Consider the following 26,038-nt stretch of genomic DNA (forward strand, 5'->3'; position numbering starts at 1 on the left):
TAGAAAAAGTTTATGCCTTATTCAAATTTATTTTAAACATAACATGGACCCCAATTATTTATGCACACTTAAAACATAACCTGAAATGTTTCTGAAGTTTCCCTTTCTGACTTGCAAGAATAACATTCCGGAATCCTTCAAGAACTTTCTTAAAACGATCGCCCAGTATCTGTCCAGAACGCCTGCATCTGCTTGCCTAATTTCAATAAGCGAAGTGTTGATTGTTAAATAACTGTATTTTAAATTCAGAGAAGCACTAGGACATTTATAGTTTACAACAAGTACAGATATAATATTTTCCAAATGATATACAATTATTACAATCGGCATAAATATTTTGGAAATGGTGTACATACATACTCTTTTAACATTAAAAACGTATAACCATTTTTGCATAAGACGTGTAGATTACTTGCCTCAGTGGTGCCCAACTTGTAGATCTGATCATGTTCAGAAATTCCAGGGAAATATTTCTGTATCTTCGTAACAATCTCTTTCCATATTCTACTCTCTGCACCAGGATCGGAGCGTTCCTTTTCCTCAACAATATCCCAATTATTGCATACAAACATCATCATGCATTTTGGGTCAAAGCTATTTAAATTGTCCACTCGTGCGTCTGACTGTAGCTGTTTGCACATTTGCATCAACTGAAATACACGTACATGTTAATTTAATTCATTCATTATGCCCATTCGTTAATCAACCAGTGCATGTGGTTAACATATTAGAAATTTTCATATTATTATACATTTGTGAACATAACATTTATAGGTTTATATGAGAGATGTACACATATGAAGTGTGCACCCAAAGTAGTGTTAGTATTAGCAAGTATAAGTCGACTGAAAATAATATACCTTTTTTTCTTGAATACCATCTGAACATGCGCTGTTAACTACATAAATGAGAATTGAAGCATCATCAACCGACTTCATGAATTCTGTCGGCAATAGGTTATCCCCTCCAAGATGACTTACAATTTTAACGCTATCCTATAGTGTAAAGGAAGTCATTTACATTTTTTGAGTTTTTGTTCCACATGCATATTTATAAATGTATACATTTCGAATAATGTAAAATAAAAGTAAACACATAATATGTATAATAAAGTGTAAAATTACGGTGTTTCCAAACACTGGCAGATGGCAATACGTTTCAATGCGCTGTGACATTTTTCCCTTCATTTTGTCAGACAATAGACCTTGAAACGCGCCCGGCACTTTAGGATAAGAATGTCTCTCGCTCGATCCATTGGTCATTTGAATCACAAAATATCCCTCCACGTTAGAGGGTACTGTATGCACACAACATATAGTTCCTGGCGAAAGTACATGTGGATTAGGAAGTATCTCGGATCCCAGAACTGTGTTTATAACACTGTTCATATCAGAGTTTGACTCGCCTGTAAAAATGAATTAGCATTGTTACTTTGTGTTTCAGTCAATGTTTCTGTCATAAAACAGTAAAGCTGTAATTCAAATTTCAAAACGCAAAAATTTAACGTTCAAGTCAGTATTCTTTACTACCCACGTACTTGATAACGGGCAATTATTATATGATACAAAATGTAGCAAAAAAATCATTGTTATAGCAAGATGATGATGCTTGCATTTGAACTTTACTCTCTTATTAGAACGAAACAAGACGATTATTATATGCATGATCAGTAAGTTATTACATATAAAGAATATGTAAGTAAATATCGTTAAACAATGATTATTATTACCTGCAACAACGAGATTGCATTTCTCTGAAACTAATGTGACATTCATTTCCAGCTTTGATGAAACATCTCCGTATAGCCTTGACAACAAAGTTGACAATTCTTTTGGAAGTTCATCAACCATCTTTATAACTTGTCCATATATTTTCAATAAGCTATTTTTTGCTTCGTTGTCGGTAATGAAGATGTCTTTCATGTTGTTTAGAACCTAAACATTAATTGTGTATGGCATTCTTTTGTAAGCATGTTAGTTTATTTATTATTTGAAATCACAATGTTTGTATGAAGCAAACAATATTGCTTTTCGTGAAGTTTTCTATGTCCCAGCAACACGCTCATGTATACCGATCATGTTATTAACACCGTTTTGTACAATACCTTGATATCTTTGGACGAAATACACCGCTCAAATACCGATATTGGACGAGTCGATAGGCAAGACAAGTGTCAGCATTCCAGTTTACTACTGTTTTCATCATACAAATCGCTGTATTGTAGACGACGATTTTCAATCATGTTTTTATTATGGTTCACAGCTGTGTGAAAGAGGGCGAGCGCTCGCGTAATTAAGTAAGGTTGTGATACTTCCAAAGTTCCAAATATCTATCAGTTAACCCCCAGAGATCATTAAGAATTGTATGTTAAAGTATGTTTTAGCCATGGTTATAACTGTAACATATTTGACGAGTGGTTCGAATACTGAATGAATGGTATATATAGGTACATAATATACTGTACTATTATTAATAATTGTTAAAGGAGCAAATTTGATTAATCTATAATCACAAAATATACACGCTTGCGACAATCATAAACAAAAACATGAAAAAAAGATGAACTTGTGATTACCGATGCGATTATTGAATTTAAATAAATAATGAAAAATATTTAAATTTGATTTTTATTTGCCAAATCTTGTGATATCCTGTCTTTGACATTGGTAGCCGGTATCTCGTGAATAATTCTGTTTCATATGACTAAAACTGTGGAACATAATGCATCGATCTGCATGAATGATCTACTTACGTGTTCTGATAGCGGAGGTTCTTCTTTGTAATCTACAGACGTACTTCCCGATTCTAGTTCTTTGCTAATTGTGCGTTCCGCTCGCATTTTATTCCCACATACCTCACCCGACGATTTCCCGGAGGTTGCCATTATTCAATTCCAAGTGGTCCGTTCACAAAACATGTCGGTTCAACAAATCATTGATATTATGTTACATGCACATGCGAACAAATACCGCCGGCTATGCACGTCGCGTTTCTTAAGTTCCAGATTAATCGACGCCTAAACTATTTGATTAAAAACATCGTGTTTAAAACATAACGAGTCTAAGTACTCCAATCGATTACAACCTTATACAGAAGGATAGAGCATGTGGTTGTACTGTCTTATCGGTATTTATGTCAAATTTCTGGTGCAGAATGGAATCGAGGCTTAAAACCCAGATGTCCTTGACAAGTATACTCATTTAAGGCTGGAGAAACAAAAATGTACCAACTGGTTTTGAAGACAAACGCAGTTAGTACCTTCTGGTTTCTTAGGTCTTAAAATATCGATCGAAATACACAGCGAGTATTATCTCGTACTTGTTTATGAAATACTACCAATCCTTCTATCAACTTTAACTGGTACTTCTTGTGAAACATATACTTTATAAACACACATTGTCGAGCAAAATTATGCGTATTTTTTAACGCTGTACTCTGCAAATGTCCTATAATTTTTCGAACAATGCACTATAAATAAAAGGAATGCAGGAAACAATCCTATTATCACTTGAAACCGGGAACATGCGACAAATAACGAGATCTAATTTTCCTGCACAACGAGGATCATATTACTGGACTGACAAAGGTTTAGGCAAAATCCGCTTTATAGCGTTCTCAAACCTTCTGCCTGTACTCAGTGAGTGCGGTGTGGTGTATAGAATATTGTGGTTTTATTTAAAGTGTTTTGAGAAGTTTATTAGTCGCGTAGACTGTGTGAAATGATATGCTTTTTGAAACAACAAAACCAGTACAGTCAAAGCAGATAGTATACATATACTCAAAAAGTCACGTCCCTTAATGCTTAAGGTAGTGAAATCAGGATTGTATGAAATTTGCAATATTTACCAACAATGTTGTACAATAAAAAGAAAAAAAATGTAAACAAGAGGACCGTGGACACTTAGGCGCTAACCTGAGAAAGCAAGGAACTAAGTTATTGTGAGACAGTTGAGATCAAAATAATGAAAGTTCATTATCAAACATCACTATTCAATTTCTATGATCATTTTTTGTAAAACTCAGATAAGAAACCATTAGAACACAGTTTTTACGATGTAAATGAGGTTCGGACAAAACGGTTTCTTCTAGAGTTTTATCATTGACACATTGTATTAACCTGTTGACATAATTCACATGAGCAAATTTCACATACAGGTGAGAATGTATTTGGAAAAATGTTATTGACAGGTTTTATGAAGATTGGTTAATATATTTGGCAGAGATCATTAACAATTTTTCACGAAAGCCATTTAAGGAAAACTGCCTCCTGGCGGCCAGTTTTTTCAAAAAACCGAAACCAATATCGGCCGATATATCATTAGAACATTTTTTTCAAAGAACCGAAACAAATATCGGCCGATATATCATTAGAACATATTTTTAATGTGACTTCAAGAGTGTCAGGTGCTTACATTAGTAAAGGATATCGAAGGGTGCTGAAAAGTACCAGATAGATAACCGGGCCAGTCTTGTCATAGCTGCCGACATCTATGAACTTTCCTGTTTTAACATTACGATTGTAAAACATATTATATTTATCAATATTTGTTAAATTATATCAACATTTAAAATATGCTCATATTGTATTGGCTTGCCCTTGTAGACAGCATGGAAAGACTATTTCACCATGGGTACTTCCCACGCAAACATTAGCAGTTGATGGCATTATCATTTTCTGATTAGAACAGTTGGTATTAACATTTAGTTACTGGTATTACCGGTTGCTTGCAATTTTTGTTTCTGAAAATATCAGATGCTCGTATGCATGCACAAGCTGAAGATACAAGTCGCTTATATTGTGGTGACCATATCATCTATTGAAAGTTGATGACAAGATCATTTGGTGAAAATATAATTTGCTGTCAAAATTGCAAGCACACGTCTGCTTCAGGTATGTCTCTAGCAGAAGAACCATGTGCTTACATCGTGAGTAGGCTTGACGCTTTAAGTGTTCCTTAGTATGTCAGAAACAAAAACAAATTGATTGTCAAGTGATTGTCTAAAAATTACGTATTCAAATAAGTTATGTATATAACAAAATATTGGAGCGAGTCTTTCGAAATATTATGTTTGTGCAAATAGTACCCTTAAAGTTTTAAGATAATACTTTAACAGGTAATCAGTCGACATCTAACAGACTGTGAAAAAACCCTGGTGGCATAATCAAAATTGTCATGAAAAATTGTGAACAATACCTCAATTGGCATGTAAACACTGTGAACTGAACATTCGCCTATTATAAAAGAATTTGTGTTGCATATCTTTGTACAATCTCTTAACAGTATGTAAGCAATTACGAATCCATTCGTAATTAGATTTACAACATTATAAAATGCGTTGCCAATCTCATGAAATGTTTTATTATGTTGATAAGTTGTAAGTTAAGTGTATTCATATAAATTCATGATCAAGTTGAAAATAATAATTTTAATGATCAAGTTGCGTGCTACTAGTATGAATAGTGGACAGGCACAATTTTGGAAGTCGTTTTTTAAATGCACTATAAACTACAAAATTATTTGTAATTTTTGTTGAAGTTGACGCTTTTGCCAAAACATATGTTGTGCGCATAGGTGTTTTGGCATATTTGTATCTTGTTTAGATTGTAACGAGATTTATTACTTATGAACAATTTTTTTTATGATGAACATTATTTTTTGTTAACCGTGTAACCTGCATAGCTCGTTCTTCTCTTCAACACTATGATATCTTCAATAAACACACGTATGTTCAAGTAATTATTAACCATTATACTTTATATAATTGTTTTAATTTAAACATTGACTATGCTCTGTTAACTGTGAATATCCGGAGCGTTCAGATAAAAGTGTGTATAATACATAAATATGTTTTATCTGCATTATATAATTTTACTGATAATTAGTTTTGATATTTTCACGCAGATTAAGTTTAATATGAAACATATAGTAGAAGGAAGTTTTACCGATCCTGTTGCAACTCGGTCTTACCAAGTTTACATCAAAGTGTAAGTTTTGACTGTGTGCAGATAATTATACCTACACTATATTGTGTTTAAAGGGTGTTTTTTTATTTACTTTGTGAAACAGTGTTAAATATCACAGGACTTAACAGGTCATTTCTCGTGAAATAATTGCAATTTTGCATTTTTATTTATTGTGTGATTCTGTATGCCATAATGGAACAGATGTATATCGTGTTGTTTTTATAAGTCTGTCATGCATAACTGAACATATAAAGCATTAAAGTTTGCTAAGGGAATCTAGTAATGTCAACATTTTTGTTGTTTCTGCACTTGATTTTTTATACATGTAATGCTATGTACACTCAGTATTGTTTACATATTACCCGGTATGTTTTTTTATTATTTATTCATCTACTTGTGAACAATGTCTATTACTCAGCGTGAAAAGGGTAACTTTTCACGAATCAACTATTTATTTTTAATGTATTGCCTAATGTGTTGATCACAAGAGCAATGATTGGGTGATACTTCATATCAATACATAACCATTAATGGTGAGTGTTTCAACCATAAGGTCACAATAACATGTAAATATTTCCAACAATGGTGTATTTTTTAAAAAATGTTTCAAAAAGAAGTTTTAACCAATGCCATAAAATTGGTGAGTCAATTAATTTCTTTATTTTTGTGAAATCAAATAAGTGTCATGTACTCTCCTTTTCAATTAAATCACTTACCTATGTACTCATTAATTAGACTAATATGCATTCTACTGGATTAAAACATGAACAAATAAACACAATTTCATGGTTTCGATAGTAACCAATATATCTCTTTATGTACCGTGTTTTGCTGACATATATTTAAATATTGCGAAACTAATGAAAACAAATAATTAAAAGCAATGCAAACGAGATTCGATATGCAGTAATTCAAAGAACTGCATCAATATTCTGTCTAATATGCCACATGCGCAGCAAATGTTTATTACAGTTTTACCATTACATACAATTTTAGAGCCGTTATTTTATTTGTTTTGGCTCGCAGTAGAAAATAGCAAGTGCAAACAAAAAGTTCACACATTTTTTAACATTTGCTGCTTTATTTGTTATGGATTGGCCTTTAAATCATTATAAATATATGAACTATGCTTGTTTTTCTTGTCCATGACAACCATGTTTTGTTAGAAAAAATTGTCTTAATGTATCCTGTCTTAATGTGTGCTATTTACACAACTGTTTGTGATAAGCATTACAGTTCAATATGGGTGGCACCAGCAGAGATTTCTACGACCTGCCACGTAATCGTTTATAGTTCATGGACGACACATAATTACTAGCAATGTTCATTACTCTTAAATTACCGGTGTGTAGCCTTTCATTCGATATCTCGTCATGCGCGTATTGCCAAGATGACGAGATTTGCATTAACTACCATTTTCTCGTGTCACGCATGGGACAAGTCCGTCCCTCCCTATTAATGTTGGTTTCTCTGCATAATGTAGGATAAAATATTCAACAACACCATATATCAGTTTCTAGTCCAATTTAATGTCTAACATAACTAATATTTTCAGTTATACAAATACAGTCTGATAGCTACATGATCGTATCTTTCTCGATCCGTACGCCTCCAAGTCTAAACGCTAACTGACTATTTCCATCTAACATTTGCCCCGTGAAACTCAGTTATAAATCCCATTGGTCAGTGTTCTATGCGTGGTTGTTTCTGATTGGATAGATTACTTAAGATACTGAATCAATGAAGCCCTGGGAACGGGATAGACAAACCACCCAAATATTAACAAGCTTTATCCAACCTTTTGATGAGAGATTTAACTGAATAAACACTTTTACCTGACCAATACAAACATATCCGGCCTTGTGTCAACTATACTATTCTTTAATCTCTCCCTCATCGATAAGCTTATTTGAACATATGTGCACTTTGTGACTGTCATGTCTACTGGCCCTTTTGATAAAATGTTCAATATTTCTTACATGAGGTAAACCCACATATTCCACCTACAATTTCTAACCATAATGTGACAGACCTCACAAATGGACTCTCTGAAAGGACGGCATCATACGGGATGGAGGTGAGCACGGAAAAGTCGAAGAACATTGTGAACAGCTTGAACTACGCCAGGACAGTAATCACCATAAACGACGAGAAGCTGGTAAAGGTGACCAGCTTCCATTACTTGGGAGCAACATGTGTACTGTCTGTTGGCGTTAATAAATAACGACACAGACTTGTTCTAAGTACTTTAAATAAGCACCAATAAAAATAGGAACAAGTGACCGGTGTTCTGTTTCTACGGTAACTGGGAAAGTTCAAATCTACCTGAAGCATGAGAGAAGTTTAAACGTCACACCGAACTTGTGTTCAAAGGGCCTTTAAAGGACAAAAAAGAAGAAGAAAGAATCGCCTACGTTCTTCTATGGATTGGCGACAAAGGGCGAGACATATATCAAACTTGGCAGCTCTCCGACGAGGAAAACAAAAGTCTTGAGGCACACTATAAGAGATTTCACACGTACGTGCAGCCGAAACTTAACATTGTCTTCGCCAGATTTCGTTTTGACAATGAAGTCCAAGGGGCAGACTCAGTCGACAAGTTCATCACCCGACTCCGCCGCAGAGCGCAAGATTGTCGATTTAAAGACAAGGGCATCGAAGACGAGATGATCCGGGACAGACTGGTGATCGGTACCAACAACACACGAATTCGAGAAAAACTGATCAACGAGGGTGACAAACTTCAGATTGCCCAAAGTTTTGAATATTGCCAACATCAAATGACATCGATGAACATTGCTTCTAATCAAACCGGCGCAACGTCAATGACGGCAACACCAGTGGACGCCATCGCCCCCAAGCGGAAATCATGACCAAAACGACGCCAGACTCCACATAAGCAGTACCCACAACAACAACAACAGCAACACCGTGGACAGCAACCCTGTGACAACTGCGGCAATAACCATGGGCCAAACAAACAATCATGTCCTGCTTTCGGAAAGCAGTGCAGAAAGTGCCACAAACTCAACCAGTTTGCCTTTAAGTGTAGACAACAACGGAGTGCGCACAAATCAGTGCATGACATTTACAATAGTGCTGTGGAAGGTGCCTGTGGACACAGTGACAATGGATACGGCGACAATTTGGAGTACTTCGTTGACGTGGTAAATGCACATTCTTCACAATCTCCAGACCGTGCATTTGTACAAATTTTAATTGGGCCAAACATGACTCCGGTCAATTTCAAAATTGATACAGGAAGTGAGTGCAATTTAATCCTTCACGATATATTTCGCGATCTTAAGCTGAGCAGCCCATTGGAACCCCCCGACAGTAAACTCACCTCATACTCAGGTGACCTCATTAAGGTTATAGGCAAAGTACGTCTCCCTTGCTCCCACTTATCAGACAAAGTAGACGCATGATTTTATGTAGTCGCAAACAAAGCCCCTCCACTGCTTGGTCTCAAATCATCACTTGATCTAAAAATTGATCAAATTGACGTACGCAGTAGAAAAAAAGAGTAGACGCCTCTAACCAAGGGCACTATGATGTCCGAATTCAAAACGCTATTCAGCAGTGTAGGGGAAATCCCAGGTTATGCCAAATTGCATTTGAAAGAAAATGCAGTCCCCGTCGTGAACCCCCGCGCAAAGTACCAGAAGCCCTCAAATCTAGGTTTAAGGCTGAGCTTGATCAATGGTATCCGATGGAATCATCACAAAGGTCACCGAACCAACCGCATGGGTAAACAGTACAGTTCTTATAGAGAAACATAAGACAGGCCAACACAGAGTATGCATAGACCCAAAAGCTTTGAATGACGCTATATGCAGACCCCATTACCCCATGCCGACGTTAGAAGACGTTACGAATGACTTATCAGGAGCTACGCACTTTAGCATCCTCGATATCACACATGCCTATTGGAGTGTGAAACTTGACCAAGAGTCTGCCCTACTGACGTGTTTTTCGACACCGTTTGAAGGTACCGATACCTACGACTGCCTTTCGGAATTAGTTCCTCGGGTGACATTTTCATGCAGAAATGCAATTAAATTTTTGAAAAACTCGGCTTATTCGTCTGATAATAATTCCCGGTCTTTTCATTATGGAAAACGTTTTTAGAAGTTCAAGTTTTAGAGAAGTAATTCTTTCCTGATCTTGGCAGAAGTCATGTAAACTTTTTTTCCACTGTGAGATTGTTATGAACTTTTCATCATTGTCATATATAAATCATTTGTTTGCACAGTTGAACTATAATGCAGTAAAACTGGGTAATTCTGAATGTCATCGCTTTGCTTAGGAATATGAACTGAGCAATATGAGCTATTGCGGGCCCGATTGCTATCGTTTGCAAATGATGTATTCCATGTAAATTATTATACCTTTAGGCAAATGCTGAAAGTTGAATATGAATTATAAATAAGATATGTTTTATAAGTTACTGCAACATATAAAATTATCAACTTCGTCATGGGTATGGCCGATTTGTTGACAAACAAGGGTTCTCTTTAACACACGTGTGTGCTTCAGTTGCATTTACTCCAAGTGTTACCCCTTTTTCATTCACGCATATATAATTCATGTTTGCACAAATATATAGCTACATTAGTCTTGCTTTACTACCATTTATTTTCATACACAGTTGTCTGATTGTGTGGGAGAAATAAACCAATAATTATCTAGTCCGAAGAATCAATTCTCGATGTCATCTCTTTCCTTAAAGTTTACAAACTAGCCAGGAAATAGGTTTAAACAATCTTGTGATGTTTATGGAATTTAATTATAACGATGTAGACATTTAAACAACTTATAATCTAAACCGTTAGCAAGAGAGATAAATCAAACCGTATTGTTAGAAGGGAGATAAATCACAGAGTTGAATCAAACACGATGTTGTCGTCAGTTCCATTAGATTTTAGTTGTCCTATATTTTGTATACAATGTCATTTTCGCGTTCGGTTTATTCACGTCACATTGTATTGTATAATAAAGTACGAGTCAAAACTCATTACGCAGTTCTAGTCGTTGTTTTTGTCCGCACAAGCAAACCAATAATCTTCTAGTACGACCGAACAAATGAAAAAAAAAGTAAGATAAAAACAGTTCTCAATGTCTGTTCTATCCATTACAGACTAGCCAGGAAATAGCTTTAAACAAGCTTGCAATGTGTATGGAATTTACTTATAATGCTGTTGAAATTTAAACAGTAAATTGCAAACTACTTTGCAAAATACTTAGTTATACTCTAAACCGTATTGCAAGCAAGGGAGATAAATTGCAAAGTTCAATTAAAAACGCTAGTGTTGCTAGCTACCATATATTTTATTTTACAACGTCACTTTCCTTTTCGTTAATTAACGTCACATTTATTGTTAAATATTGTCTGAAGTTAAACCTCATTACGCAGTTCTAGTCGTATTTTTTTGTTAAACTATTGGGCAGTAAACTTATTAGCGACAACATAAGAAAACACTCTTCTAGCCGTGGTCTGCTACCATGTATATTTTTTGATTTACTGAAAACAAATATATTTAGGTACATATTAATTTCAGAACAAGTAATTTTTTGGTAAGGACAAGTGCAATTTGATGGCACTTGCTTGACTGGAAAAGTGAATTTAAAAGTTATATTCAAGCCATGATAAGAATGAAATTTGAAGGTATTTTTTTCAAAAGAAATGAAAAAAGACGGTGCATAATACCAATTCATTTGATGACCCTGACTATGACTCTGATCCCAGTACGGGCCTCGGGCAATACTATTCAAAGTAGTAACGGTATGACATTGATAAATCTTAGAAAATCTACGTTCCTATGTATTGCGAATGGTCGTATTTATAATTCTAGTAACTACACGTTTTTGTTCGAATAACGGTTGTAATTGATGAACGAAAGGCATTCTACACAATGATTTTACTATTAAACAATTTAATTAATGCAGTGACCACGAACCGTTGTTTGTTTATTAACTGGCCAGAAATCTGATCAGAAATATAATCTAAATTACGAAATTAGAATTAAATGTAAGTCAAACGATCAAAACACTCACAGTTCTTCCGGTCAGGCAGTATTGGTTGGTTACCGCGTTTTAACAATATTGTCCGAAATTTTGATATATTTTGTCTTGAACCTATAAAGAAAACGGTGGGCGATTTATTTATATTTAACAAAAGAAAGAAATGTATCGTCTGAAAAGATATAAAACACAAACTTCGGTAGTATTATTGTAAACGTAAACCGATTCCCGACAAAGCTGTCATTTCTTTTGATACATTTAAATTATACTTTGCCAATTTAATAAATAATTAATTCAACTGTTACAGTAAACAACATAATATTTTTGTAGACATTTTATAGTTTATCGGTGTGTAATACTTAACTAGACCAGCCGATTACCCTTACAGAATCAAAGCGATAAAGGCGCTGAAGGCCTGGGGCTAGATTTAGTGTGCTTGGGAAGAAGTATTGTCCGAATTTCTCCCTTTGTCCGAATGTATACGGATTGACCCTAGCGGTTGAGTGCGCAAGCTCAGAGACTGCAAGAAAAGACAATATTTGTGTTTATGCAACAGTGTACATATACGGTGGAGGACTACGCGATACTGGTGGTGGGAACGATAACCTTTTGTTCAACTCTACAGATCTGGTAGAGGTTCATCTACAAAGGCGGTGAAGACATACAACAAAAACAACATGGCCGCAAAAATACTGTTATTGTTGGCGTCAAATAAAGTGAAATACCATTTCCTCTTATTTGGTCTATTTCCGAGAATGACCGTGAATATTTGTTTAATATTTTCTTTTTTTCTGAAATGTCTTGTTAACGCAAAATAAATCAACAATATTTTAAAATATGTGTATAAATACCAAATATAAGTCTTCAAAAAATGTATCAGAAAAAAAATCTTCTTACTTTCTCCGTAATCACTCGTATCGTTTCGGCCAAATCCGTGAAGTGAGGAACTTATTATCGCATAAATATGTAAACAATAAAAACTATGTCGTAGCCAATGCTAAGCAATTTTGCTCCAATAATATGTTTTACCTTTTTTATGACACTGTCATGTTATATAGTGATGTTTGTATTTACAAGGCGAATTATTGAGATCTGCGAATAACTACTCTTATTGTGCACGAAATAAGTGGTAAATCGGATTTTGGGGAATTTGGTTTTGGGCAGCCAGCCAATTCGGATACTCTCAGAAATTAGTATCATTACCATGGCCTTGGAGCAACGCCCCAGGCCAAAACAGAGTGCTGTTAAATCGCTCGAGCGTAATAAAGCTTACAGGAGTATTTTATGGAGGGTTTTCGGTGTTCTTTCTAGTCATTTATGCAATATTTAAACATGACGTTCAATTCGGAGTACTACCCAGGAAGCTTTATGGAAGACTTTATACTACCATTACAAAAAAGCGACAAAAGCGACGTTTATAATTATCGTGGTATAACACTTGTTTGTCTGAGCTATTTATGACAGTCCTAAATAAACGCATTGAAAAGTTATGTACGGACAAAACAATATTTCGGGCGCGCAATTCGGATTTTGTAAAGGGCGTTCCAAATCCGAACCAAATTTTTATTTTATATTATCTTGTTCAGAAATTGCTGAATTAAAATATGAGGCTCTATTTCATACACTTGGACACGATGAAATGTTTTTATTTTAAGTATAGCATTGCACTTTCATTAAAAATGTTTAAAACTGTTATCGATAGAATTATCAATTACAGTTTTAAACATGTTTAACCAAAGTGCATTACTACATAAAAATTAATTAGAATTGTTAAAGACATGTATCCAAAAGTCAAATCGTGTGGTAAGGTATGCTCTTCTTATTTTGAGTAGTTCAGTTTTTTATTGGTTTACAATAAGGGGTTGTGGTGTAAGTTCTTTTGGTTTCATCGTCTGTTGAAGCTTTTGAGCTTTATTTACAGTGTAGCCTTGATGCATGCTTATCCATATATAATTTAACTATGCTTTTGTTGTATTCAAGGTAAAACTTCTAAAGAAACTCAATGATAATTAGATCTGTTATTTTCATATAGTTGTACATATTGTCTGACTGTAAATACAACATGAACAAAACATAGTTTTCTGAAAACGTTGGGCGTTCTTAGCAAACAAAACATTGACCTATAATAGTCAACAATAGAAGTATTTCGTGATTTCAACAATATACGTGCTGCTTTCAATTACACTGGAAACTTTATGAACAGCATTGAACGTCTCAATGAAAAGGCCTTAAAATCCTTCAATGTTCTATTTGCAAATTCGCAGTCTTTGATCTTTAGCCAAAATGTTGTCAACTATTCGATGCATTTGTAACAACAATGCTGAAAAATTCTTGCGATGTTTGGGGAGATACGAAATCAAAGGAACAAGAAAGAATTTACCTTTAATTTTGTAAAACAATACAAAGAGTAATAAATGCATTTTGTGCTGCAGTTTATGTGGCACTGGGCTGATATTCACTTCATATCAACATACACATCCGAAAAATAAAACACTGGTTGAAAATGAAAGATAGTAGTAATAGTATATTAAGGGTTGTTTATAACGATGCTCTGAAAAACAATAGTAATGGAAAAGAAATTGGTCTACAAATGTAACAAAATCGCCTACATGATTTGTGGTTGCGTACGTGTTTAAAAATTATCCTAATTTTAACAAAAACACATTACTTTTAAATACACAAAAATAGTTTGCATTAGGCAATATTTGCAATATTTGCAATATTTGCATTATTTGCAACATACAATTCAATATCCAGGTTTAGTAGTGTACAAATAATGAAATATATCGTTTGAATAGGAAAGATATAGTGATGTCTCACTTAAAACTCTCAAATATTTCTCTAAGAATGCCAAGCCTCCATTAAGAATTCAAACGAGTAGTTTCAGTGATAATCGCTTGCATAGGAAAGAAAGATATTGTAACTCTTTGTAGTAATTCACGTGACATTGCAGATGAATACCATTTTAGTTAAACAAACTGGCGGCGAAAAAAGTACTCAAGAAAAATATACTTTATAAAAATATTTAACACGAGTCGACAGGATAACATGAAGACAGTGGATAATTGTCATTCACATTTCTGAAAACCGTCAAAACAGCATCTGATTAAGTGTTATTGTATGTTTATTAAATGCCGATGCATTTTTGCATATCGATTATATATAAGAGAAACATGGGCAAAACACATTCATGTTTTATTATATTAAAGTAAATACAAATTTTGTACTATGCTTGAATATGAGAATCCATTTTGATGTAAATTATGTACGGTAACGTGACCAAGATATATTATGCAAGATGCAAAGATCAAATATGAAAACATATGTAGAGTTAAAAATATATGGATTATTGAACAAATTTTATACCTTCCTCCAGTCGGGTATTTATGTAATGTGATATGTTGCATATACAATTCATAACAATACATACAAAAAAAATTAAGCATACAAGTGAACAAGACCATTAATTGGAACAATTAATGAAAAGTATTGACAGATTAAACCGATTGAAAGGCCTGCCCGACCTCTTGTTAAGCCCATATTAATTACAAAACACACGCATGTCATTTATCGCCGTTACTTCAGAGAATGAATTTATCCTAGAACAACACGTAGTTCTAACAATTAAGCCACATATCTTGTACATATGTGGAGTAATGATACGGAATTGGAAACAGGGGGCAATGTGCCCGATTGACACATATCTTGTTCAGACTTGTTATAAACCAGTACACGTATGTATTTTTTTAAGTGTTCTCTTAAAAAGAAAACAAAGTGCACAGATTCAATGTAGCGAAAAGAGTATTACTTGTTTCTTTCTTATTTCAATGCTGGTATTTTGTCGTTATTGGTCATGTACACTTGCACAGAAACACGACATTGAAAATTCTGCATTATCATTCTTATATGTTCAACAAAATGTACGTTCATACGAATCTTTTTTGTAAACACTGCATATGTAGTATTTTTTGTAGGTCTTTTGCATTATTGATGTTATCTTAAATTAACTTATACTCTCCAGTATAAAAATATTAATGTATATACAGTCTATACTTTAAACGTGAAGCATTGTCATCAATTTCATATAGTTAAACCCCTAGTGTAGCCTTATCCAAAAGATGTACATTTACGCGTAAAACAAACATAAACACATAATAAAACACACAGTCTGATATGTGCCCATAAGCCGCTTTTAATAATAACATCAACACATTCCAACTAAAGATGTAGTTTTGGTATTTAGTGTCGAAGTATCAATCCGAGACCAGTATTGAGGTATGTTATTTCAAACGAGAAACCTAAAATATATACGTTTGTATCCGTTGTTGTTGTAACGCATCAATTCGTTACATAAAACCATCAATAACAGCTTTAAAGCATCTATTGTTACATAATCGAATACATTTCTTGCAACAGCAGACCGGCAAGAGGTCTATCCTCTGGGTTTAGCGCCCAACAGTTCTCTACAACACGTGCCAGACCCTCCGGCATTGCGTGCTTGGCATTGCAATCAGGATGCTGTCTGCAGGTTATAGATCGAATCTTTTTCAAATCTATCGCGGCCCGTCTAGGATAAAAGGACAAATACAAGTAAAAGAATGACTATTCAAATACATATTTGTTAAAGGTTTGCGGTTCGCAAAACAACGACCTCGTTTTAGGCACATAAAATATTGCATATACTTATCATCTTATATTTCCCTTGCCGGTATACATTTAAAACATTTTCTACATTCGAAAAAGTCGTTAATTAAAACACACAGCGCATTTCTGTGTTAAAACATGTTCACAGTAAGCAAACGTTTTCACGGATAAATAACATAGACAAGCACTAGTATGAGTGCCAAGTGTTAGTGCCAAGAATAAGTGGTAAACATACATAAAAATGAATTGGCTTTCCTTTTGATTGCAATGCTTTGATTATAAATAATTTGCTTCAATTCGGGGTAAAACAATTTAAACATATATTGTCATTTGTCGTGATACAAGTATTCTAAAATATTATATTGCTATAGGACTGGATTTTACTTAAATATAAATGTACATATATATATATATATATATATATATATATATATATATATATATATATATATATATATATATATATATATATATATATATATATATATATATAATATACGAGCATTTTAACATAGCAATTATAAACTGATAATGCCGTGTAAAATATCCATGTCAAAGTGTTCCACTGTGATTTGAACTAGCGCAAGAACAAATAGCGTGCATTTCAATCAGAATTTCAAAACCACAGTACCGTTATAAACAATGCGCATGTGTATATCGGTGCTTTTACTTATACTACCACTAATAATATACGCTTAGCAATGGAGTAATACATACTTACTTATATCTTACGAGCCGTTGCTTCGATCCTTTAACGGACTTAAAGCGTGTCAATTATAATTTTATGTTAACAACCCTTTATATAAGACCGTTTTGCTCCTTGAAACAGAATTGCGTTTTCTTCAATGAACACTTTTGACAGACATATAACTGTTGAGTGTCTGCATTTGTCTTACCTTCCATACCAAAGTTCCCACAGCAGTATTCCTAAATCGAATATATCCGTGTGTTTACCAATGTTTCCTTGTACCATAACTTCCGGAGCCAAAATTCTAGATCCATCATTTATGTTCGTATCCGGCTTACAAGTTGGTCCGCAAAGCTTCACTGTTCCGTTTTGTAACTGTGTAAAAAGTGATTTGTTGCATAAAGTAAGGTGGTAAACCTGTTTAAACAATAATAAACCACTTTTTAATGCGCTCACATCTTTAATAAACATCCCTCAACATGTCAATGTATGTATCCGTTTGAGAGTTTATAGCATTTAAAAGGCGATGTCTTACCAAAACGCCTCTCAGGTGCATTTTTCTATGCGCATAGCCTCTCCCATGAATGAACAACATCGCAGAGCAAACAGCCTGTCCTGTTCGGCCAAAGAACTGGGATGCTTGACCTCTGGAGTTGTGTGGTATATTTCTTAACGAAGACAAACATTTGATAATTGTTAAACGATCAAAATGATCCGACCAATATCAAAACGTTTTAACACCACTTCTGCAATAACAGGGTGATATACGAATATAAGATAGCAGGGTGCAGGATCACGTGACTTTGTGGGAACCGGTAAGTCGTGATTGGTTTTCATAACTTTCTAAAACATTGTTTCTTAAGAATTGCAACTAGTGCATAAAAGACAGATTTTAATGTTGTTTATAGAAATTATAAAAACATGATAATTACGTTATTGTATAAAATGTGTTCTTGTAAATCATTTGCTTCTATGTGTACTGCATTCATTTATACGGTTATGCTTCACTCAACCTGAAATTTTGTCACCGATTTCAGACGTATTGAAGGAATTATTCTAATACCTTAAGCAATCGGCACAAACTACAAGAAAAACTGTATTTTATGCACTAAAGATTTTTGCAAATGAATTTCAATAACTTAAGAAATTCGCATCTTAACGGTGTGTTTACATTTTGTCCAGCCCGTGTGTAAACCCCTGAAAACCCCTGAAAACCCCACTGATTCTGCACCCTGGATAGTCACACAGTTTAGATTGAAAATTAACCTACATGCAAGAAATAGAAAGCGTAAGAAATAATTCTATTAAGAAACTAAAGCTTGGTAATGATCTCTATGGCGGTTACTTACCGTGACTAATGATATAGATAGCGCATGACTGAAGTTGTGTTGCATATGTATTTGTATATGTATCTGTGTCCAGGCTTGTAATAAAAAGTATTGGAAAAAAAAAACTTAAACTAAAAAAACTTACCCACACTGGAGTTTAGGATTATTAAATACATAATCTTCCAAGTTGGTGTCACATTGTTCAAACAGGAACATCAACCGGAAGTTGCTCAGCTTCTCCTGCTTTCCGCCTCCAACCACAGCTGGCAACATGTCAGTGTAACATACTCCCTTGAATTTCACAATGTGCTCGTGATGTAACCTCCTGTAGAAGATGAATATAATTTCATAGTAATAGTAACATAGTAATTTAACGGTTGACTTGAAGAGTTATACCCTTTTGCAATATTATTGAATTTCGACGAGTCATCCATACCTTTTGTATTTATTTTCTGTATCTTTAATGTAATTGAAATCTTGATGAGTCTCATATGTATTGCATAAATTACCTTTATAGCCTTCCAAGATCAATCAATATAGATAGCGCTATATTTTAGACTGCGTTGTTTAAACCACGACCGTAATTTTGTTGTAGAATAATAAGTTAAATCAAAGGCGCCACAAAATACGTATAGTTCGGAAGAAAATTGAAACGTTTTTAATGTAAAACTAAAAGTAAATAAATTTAATTAATAGTATGACCACATTTGTTACTAAACCACAGCATAGGCAAAATTACAGTTATAATGTGTTTATACCTGAATATTTCTAACTCGAACAAATGTGTAAACATCGAAGCGGATGATGTTTTAATAACTTTTAGTGCTACGTCCTCCTGCAAATACTTAGCTGCATAAACTTCTGAGAAATGCCCGGTACCGATTTCTTTAACACGAGTTATGTCAACACAGTTAACTTTATCGCTGGCAAGACATTGTAGCTCTAACAATCTCAATGACGCAATATGATCTTGAACGGTGGTCTTTATATCCGTAAAATCCTCAACAATCTCGCGTGATTCACGCTTGTCCTTCAAAATGGACTTCAAATGCACCGTGTCTGCTTGCATTGATTTTGACACAATACGGGCACTCATTTGATCTATTCGTTTCTTTAACATGGAAACGTAATTTTCAAGCACAGTTTTGTCAATTGATTTCAATTTCAAGAATTCCTTTAAAGAATCCTTTAACCACTTGTTCATAAACGGTGATCTGTCTTTCCGAAATTGTTTCAATTTCCTTTCATCCTTTGATCCGATAACAACCGGGTTGGTTGGTGTTTCATCCGTCCCTAGAGCAATCAATGGTTTAGAAATAAAATTAAATCAAAACGGAAACAAGCAATAATGTAGCTCAAAACTAATTTACCGCTTCGTATAAATACAATTATTCCAAACTAAATGGACTAAAGGCAGCAAAATCTTATTTTAGCATTAAACATAAATAATTTTGCTGATGTTAAAAATATGGTTTATTCATGCTAGTTTTTTTTGTTTTTTTTTAAGAAGCCAATAAAGGCACTTTTGACATAACAGACCTGTGAAATCATTGTCGGGTTCGTTCTCAATATGCACAAGTCGTTCAACGTCTTCAAACTCTTCCCGCAGAGACTGAAATTTCTTTTCAAATTCCTCGTTAATCATTGTTACAGTGCGTTGGTAGTGTTTAGAGTCTTGTTCCCATTTCTGTATTTCTTCTAATATCAGCCCCTGGATATACCTCTTCACCTCGGCTCTGATTTCGTCGATGTTATCATCTGAAAGGGGCATGTCTTCATTGGCATAAAATCGACTTTTGATATCACTATGAACACTTGGTTGCTTCAGGTGTATTTCTAGCAACACCGCCATTTGCGCACAACGTGATCGTGCTCGCTGCGTAAGATCCACTTTCATCTGTAAAACATACAGAAAAACAAACGCTCCCAATACAGCATGTCTTACAAAACTATATAACTGTGCACTATGTACAATCATGAAAGCGTGTCTTTCCTGCAATAATAAAGTACACCTTAATAATTTAAACATGATGATGAACCAATTCGAAGCGAACACTGCGCAAGTACCTTTGTTGACTCCGCGTTGAATCGCTGCAGCTTTTTAAAAGCTTGCTTCACATCGTCGTTCGACTTACTGGTATCGTTGGCAAACTTTAGCCTTACTAATGCATGTTTTCGCATGTGTTGTAGCAGACTTTCCAACCAACTGAGAACCAATAAGAAACGTGTGATATGTATACGTACTTATTATATGGATGCGGTCATAAAAGCGGTTAGATTGTAACACTATTATTGAGTATTAAGTGGTTTGTAATTTAAATATTTAATTCAACGAAATATAAAAACACATCATGACAACAACTTCGGTAAACGTTTTGTTTAATTAAATGTCTAAGTAATTTAAACTAAAACACTTGTATACCTTATTTGGTGTTATTTAAATCATAACATTGACCACAATTATTAAAGCACACTTATACACATAACCTGAACTGTTTCTGAAGTTTCCCTTTCTGACTTGCAAGAATTACATTCCGGAATCCTTCATGAACTTTCTTAAAACGATCGCTCATGACATTTCCTGAACGCCTGCTTCTGCTTGCCTTATTTGCATAAATGAAAAGAGGATTGTTAAATAACTGTCTATTAAAGTTGGACCTTAGCGCTAAGCCAACAACGTTTTCAATTCATAACAAACACGTGTACAGATATAACATTACCAAATATTATACCTCACATCAATTTGTTTCTTCTTTGCGTATATAAACTACACAGGTCTGTTATTTTGAATAGTGTCCGGTAAAGATGCGCGCGCATCTAGTCAGCAGGCGCTATTCAGAATAGCGCCCGCTGACTAGATGCGCGCGAATGTAATAGTGCCCGCTAGAATGGTTATTTGTAACACTTGTGCAAGTTTTACAACGGAGAGATTTTTGCTTCATATACTTGGGCACGATTCGTTTGGCAGGTAGCAATTGTGTGTTTTTATTTTAAATTACATCTTAAAAAACATAAATTGAATGCTTTATTTATATTTATGATCAATGTTTTGAAACATGTTGTCTGTAATAAAAGCAGATATTTTTATATAAAATGTATCTCAATATGTGAAATTCTTACAATAAAAATGAATTTTGTATAAAGAAGCGAATTTTTCCGTGTCCAACATTCGCAGGGAGACAACTCGCGCACAACAATAATACCGTGCATATTATTAATAGTAACGATTCGTTTGGCAGGTCACGAGTGTTTTTTTTATTATTAATCACATCTTAAAAAAATACAAACATTATTTTGGATCAATGTTTTGCAACAAGTTTTCTGTAATATAAGCAGTTATCTGTATATAAAATGTTTCTCAATATGTGAAATGCTTTACAATAAAAATGAATTTTGTATAAAAAAGCGAATTTTCCGTATCAAACTTTCGCAGGGAGACAACTCGCACACAACAACAATACTGCACATATTTTTAAATGAAGCGCTCGATTGGTCATTGTCGGCTCGGGTAATTGAAATAAATGTTAATATAATTAATTTCCAAAACAAAAAGCCGACAACGACCGATTTAGCGTTAAATTTCCCGGGTACGTATTAGTATATTTATCGTACCCGGGGTACATGTAAGTATACTTAAGAGTACCCGGGGTACATGTAAGTAGTACCCGAGCCGACAATGACCAATCGAGCAATAGTTACTAATAAATATTTATGGAATTTATATTGCTTTTTTTTAATTTTTATTTCTATTGACATGTATCTGCCCAAAAATGTTCGGTATAATATAAGAAATAGAAAACCTCATTTAAGGCCCACTGGCAGGAAAGTGACCAACCAGGCAGCTCCAAATTGTATATGGACTATTTGGGGCTGTCTGGCTGGTCACTATTCTGCCATAGGGCCCTCGGTGAGGTTTTCTATTTCTTAAATATTATAAACTCAATATAATCGGCATACATATTTTGGAAATGGTGTACACTAAATATTTTAGCATAAATACTCTTTTATAATTTAAAACGTAGAACTATTTTTCCATAAGACATGTAGATAACTCGCCTCAGTGGTGCTCAATTTGTAAATTTGATCATGTTCAGAAATTCCTGGGAAATATTTCTGTATCTTCGTAACAATCTCTTTCCATATTCTATTCTCTGCACCCGGATCGGAGCGTTCCTTTTTCTCAACAATATCCCAATTATTGCATACAAACATAATGCATTTTGGATCAAAGCTATTTAAATTGCCTGCTCGTGCGTCTGACTGCAGATGTTTGCACATTTGCATCAACTGAAAAGCACATCAAATAATCAATTCATTTTGACCATTCGTTTATCAATCATTGCATGTGGTTAAACATTTTAGAAGTTTTCATATTAGTATACATTTGTGAACACAACATTCATAGGTTTATATGAGAGATGTACACATATGAAGTGTGCACCCAAAGTAGCGTTAGTGTAAGCAAGTATAAGTCGACCGAAAATAATATACCTTATTTTCCTGAATACCATCTGAACATGCGCTGTTTACTACATAAATGAGAATTGAAGCATCATCAACCGATTCCATGAACTCTGTCGGCAATATGTTATTTCCTCCAGGATGACTTACAATTGTAACGCTATCCTATAGTGTAAAGGAAGTCATTTATATTTTTGATTTTACGTTACACATGCATCTTTAAATTTTAAAAAGTGTAAAATAAAAGTAAACGAATAATATGTATAAAAAGTAAAATTACGGTGTTTCCAAACACTGGCAGGTGGCAATACGTTTCAATGCGCTGGGACATGGTCCCCTTCATTTTGTCAGACAATAGACCTTGAAACGCGCCCAGCACTTTAGGATAAGAATATCTCTCGCTCGATCCATTGGTCATTTGAATCACAAAATATCCCTCCACGTTAGAGGGAACTGTATGCACACAACATATAGTTCCTGGCGAAAGTACATGTGGATTAGGAAGTATCTCGGATCCCAGAACTGTGTTTATAACACTGTTCATATCAGAGTTTGACTCGCCTGTAAAAATGAATTAGCATTGTTACTTTCTGTTTCAGTTAATGTTTTTGTCATGAAACAGTATAACTGTGTAATTCAAAGTTCAAAACGCAAAAATGTAACGTTCAAGTCAGTATTTTACTACCCACGTAATTGATATCGGGCAAATGTTATATTATACAAAATGTAGCAAATAGATCATTGTTATAACAAGATGACGATATTTGCATTCGAACATTTCTCTCTTATTTGAACGAAACAAGACGGTATTTATATGCATGATCAGTAAGTTACTGCATATAAAGCATATGTATGTAAATATCGTTAAACTATATTATTATTACCTGCAACAACAAGTTTGCATTTCTCTGAAACTAATGTGGCATTCATTTTCAGCTTTGATGAAACATCTCCGTATAGCCTTGACAACAAAGTTAACAATTCTTTGGGAAGTTCATTAACCATCTGTATAACTTGTCCATATATTTTCAATAAGCTTTCTTTCGCCTCGTTGTCGGTAATGAAGATTTCTTTCATGTTTAGAACCTAAACATTAATTTTGTATGGCCTGACATAACATTCTTTTAAAAGCATGGTACTTAAATTAAAAATTGAAATCACTATGTTTGCATGAAGCAAGCAATATTGCCTTTTTGAAAGCGGGTTGTTTTTATTGCCAAAAACATTCTATCAGACGGATACAGGTTTTGCCATAAAAAAATTTCTATTCCCAAGCAACACATATACCGATAATGCTATTAACAACGTTTTGATATCTTTGGACGAAATACACGGCTCAAATAACGACTTTGGACGAGTCGATTTGCGAGACAAGTGTCAGCATTCAAGTTAACTAATGTTTTCATCATAAACATATATCGCTGTATTGTACACGACGATGTTTAATCATGTGTTTACTATAGTTTACAGCTGTGTAAAGGGCGAGCGCTCGCGTAATTAAGTAAGGTTGTGATACGTAAGTTGCAAATATATTTCAGTTAACCCCCGAGGATTATTAAGAAATTCATGTTAAAGTATGTTTTAGCTATGTGTATAAATATAACATATTTGACGGTCGAGTGGTTCGAATACTGAATGAATGGTATATATATAGGGTACATAATAAACTGTACTATCATGAATTGTTAAAGAAGAAAATTAAATTAATCTAGAATCACAAAAATGTACACGCTTTCGACAATCATAAACAAAAGCATGTGCTTTTCTTGTACAACAGATGAACTTACGATTACCGATGCGATTATTGTATTTAAATAAATAATTAAAAATACTTAAATTAAATTTGTATTTGCCAATGCTTTTGATGTCCTGTCTTTGACATTGGTAGACGCCATCTCGTGAATAATTAAGTTTCATATGACTAAAACTGTTGAACACAATGAATCGATCTGCATAAATGCTTACGTGTTCTTCTTCGTCATCTACAGACGTACTCCCCGATTCTAGTTCTTCGTCATCTACAGACGTACTCCCCGATTCTAGTTCTTTGCTGATTGTGCGTTCCGTTCGCATGGTATCCCCACGTACTTCACTCAACGATTTGCTGGAGGTTGCCATTATTCAATTCCAAGCGTTCCGTTCACAAAACATGTCTGTTCAACAAAGCGTTAAAATTATGCTACGTGCACATGTGAACTAATACCACCGGCTATGCACGTTGAGTTTCTTAAGTTATAAATAAATCGACAGCTTAACTATTTGAATCAAAAACATCGTGTTTAAAACATCGTAAGTCTAAGAACTCCAACTGATAACAACCTTCTATATGAGAATGGTGCAAGTTTAGATTGACTTATCGGTTTTTATGACAAATTTCTGGTGCAGAATGCAAACGAGGCTTAAAACCCAGATGGCCTTGGCAAGTGTACTCTTCCAAGGCAGGAGAAACAAAAATGTACCAACTGCTTTTAAAAACAAACGCAGCTAGTAACTTCTGGTTTCTTAGGTCTTGAAATATCGATCGAAATGCATAGCGAATATAATCTCGTACTTGTTTATAAAAAAAAACTACCAATTATTTTATCAAGTGAGACTGGTACTGCTTGTGAAATATTTGCACAAACCTATTATCACTTGAAACCGGGAACATGCGACAAATAACGAGATCTAATTTACCTGCACAACGAGGATCATATTACTGGACTGTCAAAAGTTTAAGCAAGATCCGCTTTATCGCGTTATCCACCCTTCTGCCTGCACTCTGTCATTTGTGCGGTGCGGTGTATAGAATATTGTGGTTTTATTTAAAGTGTTTTGAGAAGTTTATTTGTCGCGTAGACTGTGTTAAGTGATATGCTTCTTTATCCAACCCAAGGAGTTTAGTTAAAGCAGATAGTATATATATATATACTCCAAAATGCATGTCCT

At 34.3% G+C, this 26,038-nt stretch overlaps 2 protein-coding genes across 2 annotated transcripts; both read right to left on the reverse strand.

Annotated features, from left to right (window-relative positions):
• Positions 1-245: 245 nt before the first annotated feature.
• On the reverse strand, positions 246-25,458 carry LOC127839946 (uncharacterized). The gene is made up of 6 exons (XM_052368340.1): positions 25,076-25,458; positions 23,995-24,196; positions 1,125-1,405; positions 861-995; positions 413-650; positions 246-256 (listed from the first exon to the last, which is right to left on the reverse strand). The coding sequence occupies exons 1-6, from the start codon at positions 25,226-25,228 to the stop codon at positions 246-248; spliced, it is 1,020 nt and encodes a 339-aa protein (XP_052224300.1). The 5' UTR covers positions 25,229-25,458.
• LOC127839359 (uncharacterized) lies at positions 14,360-21,402 on the reverse strand. The gene is made up of 8 exons (XM_052367713.1): positions 21,137-21,402; positions 20,717-20,855; positions 20,189-20,546; positions 19,408-19,942; positions 18,795-18,974; positions 17,857-17,989; positions 17,530-17,696; positions 14,360-16,556 (listed from the first exon to the last, which is right to left on the reverse strand). The coding sequence occupies exons 1-8, from the start codon at positions 21,220-21,222 to the stop codon at positions 16,376-16,378; spliced, it is 1,779 nt and encodes a 592-aa protein (XP_052223673.1). The 5' UTR covers positions 21,223-21,402; the 3' UTR covers positions 14,360-16,375.
• Positions 25,459-26,038: the final 580 nt, after the last annotated feature.

The sequence above is a fragment of the Dreissena polymorpha genome, chromosome 7 (assembly GCF_020536995.1).
Source record: "Dreissena polymorpha isolate Duluth1 chromosome 7, UMN_Dpol_1.0, whole genome shotgun sequence".
NCBI classification, from domain to species: Eukaryota; Metazoa; Mollusca; class Bivalvia; order Myida; family Dreissenidae; genus Dreissena; species Dreissena polymorpha.

What these genes read in the sequence shown, in the direction of transcription:
- LOC127839359 (XM_052367713.1), bottom strand. Translation starts at nt 21,222, where the DNA reads ATGAGCGATCGTTTTAAGAAAGTTCATGAAGGATTCCGGAATGTAATT. An exon ending in TCAACGCGGAGTCAACAAAG is followed by an intron (nt 20,547 to 20,716) that starts GTACTTGCGCAG and finishes TATGTTTTACAG; the next exon opens with ATGAAAGTGGATCTTACGCA. An exon ending in AATCCTAAACTCCAGTGTGG is followed by an intron (nt 17,990 to 18,794) that starts GTAAGTTTTTTT and finishes GTCTTCGTTAAG; the next exon opens with AAATATACCACACAACTCCA.
- LOC127839946 (XM_052368340.1), bottom strand. Translation starts at nt 25,228, where the DNA reads ATGGCAACCTCCAGCAAATCGTTGAGTGAAGTACGTGGGGATACCATG. An exon ending in TGCCAGTGTTTGGAAACACC is followed by an intron (nt 996 to 1,124) that starts GTAATTTTACAC and finishes TTTACACTATAG; the next exon opens with GATAGCGTTAAAATTGTAAG. An exon ending in ATGGTATTCAAGAAAAAAAG is followed by an intron (nt 651 to 860) that starts GTATATTATTTT and finishes CGTGTATTTCAG; the next exon opens with TTGATGCAAATGTGCAAACA.